At 44.3% G+C, this 8,358-nt stretch overlaps 1 protein-coding gene across 3 annotated transcripts in view; it reads left to right on the forward strand.

Moving 5' to 3' along the window:
• TTC17 (tetratricopeptide repeat domain 17) overlaps positions 1–6,792 on the forward strand; it is an 84,764-nt gene extending 77,972 nt beyond the window's left edge. For 2 of the 3 annotated variants that reach the window (XM_070427829.1, XM_070427831.1), the window contains 3 exons: positions 2,067–2,186; positions 4,026–4,169; positions 5,674–6,792. In XM_070427829.1, coding sequence (XP_070283930.1) covers positions 2,067–2,186; positions 4,026–4,169; positions 5,674–5,805 — 396 coding nt within the window. In that variant the 3' untranslated portion in view covers positions 5,806–6,792. Of the gene's footprint in view, positions 1–2,066; positions 2,187–4,025; positions 4,170–5,285; positions 5,653–5,673 lie in introns of those variants that run through there. The other variant, XM_070427830.1, reaches the window with a different exon arrangement.
• The last annotated feature ends 1,566 nt before the right edge of the window (positions 6,793–8,358 follow it).

Raw genomic sequence — 8,358 nt, forward strand, 5'->3', positions numbered from 1 at the left:
CTGGGATGTCTCTTCCTCTTCTGTAACTCCTTCATACAGATCCAGTCAGACTGGAGGAGGGCCCCATACAAATGGCCTCTTTTACCATAGTCACATCTTTAAAGTTCTTATCTCCAAATACAAGTTGCATTCTGAGGTATTAGCACTAGAGGTTGAGACCTCAAATATGAATTTTGAAGGAACAGATGTCAGTCCATAACAAACTCAAGAGACTACTTACTGTTCCTGTGCATTCTTCTGGAGGAAACTACTAAAAGGTGAACTTCAGCCAACCAGAGATGACTGGGGAAACCACACAAAAGTTTATGTCAGTGATCAATTAATATATTTAATTGCAGAACCAATACAGAAACAAAGGTAGGCAATAGGGTGACAAGACAAAATAGAAATGTTATATGCCCTGACAACGAAGAATGATAAAATTACCAAAAAATTAGACTGGGAGAACAAAATAAGCTAGGAAGCGTGGTCAGCTTTCTGATTGCGTCATCTGTAATTGCTGGGAGTTAGAGACCATCCATCAAAACGGGCAGATGAAATAGATAGGAAAATCCAAAATTAGACCTAAATTAAGTACTAGAATTTTGTCTTTGGTAAAGGCAGAATCTTAGTGGGGGGAGAGATGAATTATCCATGAAATATTATTAGGACAACTGAGTAGCCATCTGGAAAAAATAAACTGGAGCCATATTATTTAAGCCAAGTTAAATTTCAAATGGATCAAAATTGTATGAAAAATAAAACTAAAAGTTCTGTAAAACGTATTGATAACCTTGAAATAAGCAAGACCTTCCTAACTGCCACTGAAAATCCAGATGTCATCAGAGATAAATACACTGAACTGTGTAGAAATGAAAACCGACGTCACATAAGCACCATAAGTTCAGGTGGGCTTCGAAAACTGAGCGAGTGCATCTGTAATTCATGTCACCAGCAATGGACTAATCTTCCGAATATATGAAGAGCTTTTTCAAATAGATAAGATGAAAACCTCACAGAAAAGTTAACAAAATTTAAGAATAGATACAAAAAAATACAAAAGAATGTCAAACATGAAATGATCAGCTCCACTCATAAGGAATACAGATTTAAACCACATTTTTTCACCCATCAAAGGTACAAGAGTTTAATAACACACTCGGCGGAGAGGCTATCAGGAAGCAGGATACCCACATATTTCTGGTGGGAGACTAATTTCTACGATCCAATGGAGGACACTGTAATGATTTCTATCAAAATGACAAGTGTGTGTCCCCTTGACAAAGCATGCCACACCTGGAAACGAATTCTACAAGTACACCTGCACAAATGCAGAATTATACCTAGACAGGTTATCTGTGCAGCATTATTTGTAACAGTAAAAACTGGGGGAGAGAGGAATATTCACTAATAAGGAGCTAGTTTAATAAATAACGGTGCATCCATTCAATGAAATACTATGCAGTTGATAACAAAAGAAGGAGGAGGCTTTCTGTACTCTGATGGAAAAAGATCTCCAAGTTGTATTGTTTAGTGAAAAAAACTAACTTGCAGGTATATAAGGAATAAGTTATATAAAAAAAAGAGTGGGGGGATAAGCCTGCATTCATAGCTGCAGGTAAAACACAGAAAATTCTAGAAGGTTACATAAGTAACTAAGAGTAGTGTTTAGTGATATACTGTAGAGACAAGGATAGGAGGAAGGCTTTTGACTGCATATAACTTTGTACAATTTCCAGCTTTTGAAACGTGAATGAATTACCTGTTCCAAAAGTCAAGTCATTGTAAATGAAGCACATGGACCTGAAATACAGCTCTGCTGTTTAGTAGTTGCGTAGATTTGGAAAAGACACTCGACCTTTCTAAGTCATAGTTTCTCATCTATGAAAAGGCTGAAATAGGAGAATCAAGCTCATAAGCTTGTTCCTAGGATTAATGAGAGGATGGAGGTAAGGTGCGTAACAGGGTGCCAGTGCCTAGTAAATACTCAGTTAAGTGGTTATTAACTCGTGTTACTGTTCGTAATCTTGGTGGTAAATGAATATGTTACTTAAGAGACATCGGCTCTACTGTCCATTCCTTCGTAGAACCAGACTTCCTGGGTCCTTTCCAGCATGGCGGCCCTCTACTGGAGAGTGAAAGGCCAGGGGAAGAAGGCGATCGACTGCCTGCGCCAGGCCCTCCACTACGCTCCACACCAGATGAAGGTGCGTGGGCCTCCCAGGCCTGACTCTCTGTCCCTGGGTCCTTCCCATTGCCCAGTGGTGTGTTCTTAGGTTTCAGCTGGCTCAGCCAGTAAGATGGCAGAAGGCTGGGATAGGGCAGAAGAGCCTGTGACCGCCCTCATGCCATGCCGCAGGCCTGTGAGTAATGCCCATCCTCATGCCTTCTCTACCTCAGTAAGTTGGGGCCTGGGGGAAGCGCTTCAAGATCACTGTCAGAGATTACCTCATTGATATCCTTCCACTGTATCAGAGCCACCCAGCGTACGGCAGGGCCACTGGCCTGGGCAGGCCACCTGGAATTAGCTAACCCCTGGGCCTGGAGGCCTGCTGTACTTGTTTTGCTTACACTCCTGAAGTAAGCTTGCTTCCAGACACCGAAATAAGAAAATTTCCATTTCTTCATACACATCAGCCAGTTCCTATTCTTTGTTCAACTTCACCTCTTACACACACACACACACACACACACACACACACACACACACACACCAGCTAACCCCCTATAACCTCAGTCTTTTCAAAAAGCCCATTACTGTTATGATGACTGAGAATGTATAGTTTTTTAACAGCACATTGTACCCACATGTGCTGAGGTCTGCATTAACCTCCAGATCTCATTCTCCCTAAAGACGCCCTGATGTCTTTGTTCACTGGGCAGCACAGGGAAAGGGGAGGGTCCCAGGCTCGCCCCCTAGGCATTGCTGAGTTCTAAATGCAGCGCTGCCTCTTACCAGCTTTGTGATCTAGGCACGTTATTAAACCTCTGTGACCTCGTATATTGTTACACACTCTTATGGGTGTCCAGTTAGGTCTAAAATGGCTCCTTCCCCCACCCCCACACCCCATTTCTTCTGAATATCCTATAGAACCCAGTACAATGTGATATAGATAGTTGCTCAGGTAACACATTTAAAGGGAATAAATATTTGTGATGACAGTAATGTTGCCATTGTTCAACCCATCACTCTGTGCTCTTTACTGCCAGGCAATAGGGAAGGGCAAAGACTCTAGATCGGGGGTCAGAGAACTTTTACTGCAAAGGGCAGATAGTAAGAAATGTTAGTGTGGCAAGCAGACAGCGTCTGCTGCAACTGCTCGGTTCTGTCACAGTAACATAAAACAGCCACAGAAGTAAAGGGATGGGATGTTTGTGTTCCAATAAAACGCACTAAAACTGCAGCGAGCTGGATATGGCCCGTGGGCCAAAGTCTGCTAGCCCCTGCTTCAGATGGTGCGGTGGTCTTTGCAGGAAATACTTTTGCTCCATGACAGCGTGACTCAAGTGTGGCCTGTGACAGGTGTCAGCCCATTAACTATTTATTACTGGTTTGAAGTGAGGTGAGGATTTTGCACTAGAATGTAAACCAACAGCTCCACTCAGCAGGGTGTTTCCTCAGCTAACATTTTTGTTTCGCGCGCGCAACAAAATGTGTGATTGATTTTAGAGAAAGGGGAAGGGAGAGAGAGAGAGAAACATCGATTTGTTGTTCTACCCATTCGTGCATTCATTGGTTGCTTCTTGTATGTGCCGTAACCGGGGATCGAACCTGCAACCTTGGTGTATCCAGACAAGGCTCTAACCAACTGAGCTACTCAGTCAGGGCTGTTTTGTTCGTTTTTTGAGGCAAGACTTTCTTAGAGAGAGAAGTAATGCATTGGTTTATATTCTGGTACTAGCTTCTTACCTGTCACAGACCAGTAGCCAACAGCAGACTAGCTCATCGAGTTACCAGGAAGGCCGACTGCATTATTTATGATCACAAAAACCAAGAACGAAAGCTCAATATTCTTCCCTTCTCGCCATTCTCTTTCCTGTCCTAGGATGTACCTCTGATTAGCCTGGCCAACATCTTGCACAACGCCAAGCTCTGGAACGACGCCGTCATAGTGGCCACCATGGCGGTAGAGATTGCGCCACACTTTGCTGTGAACCACTTCACCCTGGGCAACGTCTACGTGGCGATGGTGAGGCTGGCATGTGGGCAGGCGCACCTACTCTGCCACGGTCTCTCAGTGGCTCAGCTTTGCTTTCAGATCTTATTTGACTATGTCAGTGTCCTCCAGTTTCCTGTAAGCTTTGTGTCCAAAATCGGTAGCTCCAGCAAAGGTATATTTTATAGATAAGGGAGTTTGTGAGTTTTTAAAAATAGTAAATGGAAGTCATCTAAATAGTCTCAAGTAACACTGACAGCAGAGTCAGATTTACCTACAGTTTTTGGAGACACCACCTGTTTTTGAAAACCTCACTCACACTCCACATGGTCGTGGGGCCACATACTTACCACTGCACTCATGGTGACCTGTGCATATTTCTCTTGCTGTATTTTCACCGTGCTTTAGAATTTTTGCTTAAGTGTTTGTCTCCCCCAGACTAGGACCTCCTTAGGAAAAACACTGCTCTTCATCTCCCTGTCCCAGCACTTACAGTGTCTGGCACACAGTAGGTGCTCACCAAATGTTCAGTAGATGATGAAATGCCCCTAGTTTCATGGGACACCACTGACAGAAAAAATAGCACACCCACCATCCAGAACGTCATTCTGGTCAGAAACAAGGACTGATTTGAGAACTTAAATTCTGGCGGTCCCCCAGAAGCTACAGAGCCAAATTTAACATGAGAATCATGCCGTCCACTTCCATCTAAAACCCGGTTTCCCAACATGGTGCTGTTCCCAGGGTGTGCCCAGGAAAGGGTCACAGAATGAGCAGCTGCAGGCTGCTTCAGGGATCATCCTCGACTTCAAGAGCAGGAAGTGTAGTTTGGCCAGGTAGGTATTGGTCAATGTTCGATTGCCCTCTGCTGCTTGAAACTGAAGAATCTGTTTTCATCCCCAGCAAATGTGACAATTTCTACCCTGAAGAGGAATTCTTTCTCTTATCTGCCTAGAAGGAGTCATTTAACCAGCTGGTGTGGGCTGGTTTTCTGAGAGGATTAGTCTAGGTAAAAGATGAACGCCTTCCATGGCAGTGATCATTTCCAAGTCATGCCCATGATTTTAGATGTTAAAGAGGATAAAAACTGTTTCAAAGTCTAATTGAGATACGTATCTGACTTGACTTCCATCTCTCCCGCTACAATAGAATATCCAGGCAGATGTGTAATGAGCATGTTTCTAGAGGTTTCTGTGGGGATTGAATGGAGGAACTTGATAAAGCACCTAGCACAGTGCCTGGCACACACAGGTACTCATGATGTTAGCTCTTACTCTTACCACCCCAGTTACTCCCGCCGTTGGCAGACCTGTGTAAAGTGGCCCCCTTCCCTCTGCTTCCTCATTCTCACTTTGTGATGTTGCAGTTGGGGGTGGAGGCAGTTGTTTCCTCTCAGACCTGGGTTTTCTCAGCACTTTGGATCCATTGAGAAAATGCGCAGATTCTCACTAGCACAGAGGTGCTTTCTGAGGGGGTTCCCAATGTATTTTTAGTCTGGCGGCAGTACCTCTCACATTTGTCCCTTTGCCCCTCGCAGGAAGAGTTTGAAAAGGCGCTGGTGTGGTACGAATCAACTCTGAAGCTGCAGCCCGAGTTTGTCCCGGCCAAGAACCGAATCCAGACCATCCAGTGTCACTTAATGCTGAAGAAGGGACGACGTTCCCCGTAGGGCACCCCTCCTTTCTCTCTCTCTCCTCATGCTCCTAAAGAAAGAATAAGAAACCAATCATTGTCTATCTACTTTAAATGACGTGTGAAAATAACTAAGACTTATAACAGGACTTTTATGTATGTGGGAATGGTTTGTTTTTGTTTTTAAGCTCCTTCTTCCCCCAGCCAACCTCAGAAACAGATTTCTGGAAGGAAAATGCAGCTGAAAGATGGTGTGTAAATACTGAGCCAAGGCGTTTCTGGAGCTGTGCTCTGTCTCCAAAACCTCGAGGCCCTCAGGGCTCTTCGCAGTGGTCCAGCCAGCCTCCCCCTCTGGGCGGGGACGAACCGCCCGCCTTCCGCTTCCTGTCCCAGCCTCAGAGCCTCGGCTGCAGAAGCCCACCCGCACCACACCACGGGGTGAGAAGCAGCGCCCTTCGCTCTCCGCCAGATCTCCCTGCTGCCCAGTTTCGCCCATTCCGTTCCATGCTGCTATGTGACAAACTCAGAGGTAGTCTGCAGGGGAGGCAGGGGGAAATGATTTTTAAAACAAAATATTCACAACAGCAAAAACCCTTAGAATCACCTGACCATTGTATGTTATTTATGTTGGGGAGGGAGGGGGGCTGAGAAGGGGAAATCAGTGGTGTACAACATCTTTATCATGTGTAAGTTGATTACAAATCACAAGGAAACCAATAAGTTGAAATCCTATATCCCAGGTCTATATATATAGAATATGTATATTTGAAGCCCTCTACAGACTGGGTCTGTGTTTTACTAATTCTCTGTTCACTGTGTAACCCATCTTGGAATAAGGTGTGAGTGGCAGCTCCCTCTCCCTGAGGCCTTCAAACTTAGCTCCTCAGGGGTGTGATGAGCCAGGGTCCAGTGTTTCCCTACAAAGCTGTCACCTCTGGTCCCAGGGGAATCAGAAACTCCAGACATTTTGGAATCTTCAAGGGCACATACTGAGAACAAAAATAAAAGTCGTCTATGATCAAAACAGGTCTGTTGTGTGGTTTTTCTTTAGAGTGGGCTACCTGGGAGAGCTGTGAAGCCCGCCTGTCACTGCATCTGAGCTGGAGTCCTAGGCCGCCTTTTTCTTTGCACAGCAGCCTGGGGAGGGGAGAAACATCTTCACTAGGCTTATGGTCCATGGACGTATTAGCATGAACCTTTGACCAGGAAGGGTGCACGGTCAGCAGGTGCTCAGAGTTGGGTGTATGTGGACCTTCCCAGAAAGGGAGGAGTAACGTATGCCAGTCACGTCCCCTCCAGAAGAGCTGGTCCTCGAGTTCGTCAAGTAAGCTTCACGGAGACTCTTGGTGAGAGTTACACAGCCCTTCGGGGCAGGACTCCACAGGAGACAGGACTTCCGCAGACTTTCCAAGAACATCCTCAGACACCAATCATGTCATACTGGAGCACAGACCATGTGAGTGCCTAGAAAAGATGAGCAGTCAGACATGCCTGTGAACTTTATCTGTCCTTCATGCAACTAGAGTCCAACTAATTCCACTCAGTTTTATCAGATGTATTTTGAGAATAAGCTCATTTGTTGCAGAACAAAGTGAGACTTTAATCACTAGCAGGATATTTATAAATTAATGTGTGTGTATTCCTTGTTTCCCCACTTATTCACAATTTGGTGTTCAGTTTCCTGAAACATTCAACAGTTGTTCTGGGTTTGTTTGTTTAATTTACATACAGTGAAATTCAGTCTTTGGTGTGCAGTTCTGTGAATTTGGACAAATGCATAGTCACGTAGCCACTACAACATCATCCCCTAAAAGACTCCCTCACGCTGAGTCTTTGTAGTCAAACGCACCCTTAACACTTGGCACCCGCCAATATGATCTCCCTATTTCTTCCTTTAACATATTGTCACAGGATGGAATTATATAGTATGTAGCCTCTTAAGTCTGACTTCGTCCACTTAGCATGAGGCACTTAAGATTCATCCGTGTTGCATGAACCAGTTCATTGCTCTTTATTGCTGAATAGTGTTCCATTGTTTATTCACCTGTTAGAAGACACTGGGATGTTTCTACCTTTGGGAGATTATGAATAAAGCTGCAATCAACATTCATTACAGGTTTTCATTTCTCTTGTGTAAACAATTCAGTGCTTGTTTTCCTGTTGTCGATGTACCGAGTTCCTGCTATGTTCCAAGAGTACTCTAAAAGTTTTCATGGGATAAAACTCATGTAAGGCTCATGTCAACCCAAAAGTATAGGTGCTGTTATTCCAGTTTTAAGAATGGGGAAACTAAGAGTGAGATTATGCAACTTGCTCAAGACCATGGCTGGGAAGTGACGGAGTTAGACTAACTCTGGGGCCACCATGCCCAAATACCATGCTCTCTACATCCAGTATCTTACTTAATCCTCACAACTACAAAATGAGGTAGTCAATACTATCCCCATTTTATAGATGAGAGGACCAAGCTCACAGGTGAAGTAACTGGTTCATAATTACACAGTATATGCTGGAGATTTGCCTCAATTAGTACACCAAATCAGTTCCTTTCACTGCTCTGCTATACTTTCCTGTATAAATTATTTCTAGT

This window comes from Myotis yumanensis, unplaced genomic scaffold, assembly GCF_028538775.1.
Source record: "Myotis yumanensis isolate MYYU_CA2020_CCGP unplaced genomic scaffold, mMyoYum1.0.hap1 SCAF_10, whole genome shotgun sequence".
In the NCBI taxonomy this organism is placed as follows: domain Eukaryota; kingdom Metazoa; phylum Chordata; class Mammalia; order Chiroptera; family Vespertilionidae; genus Myotis; species Myotis yumanensis.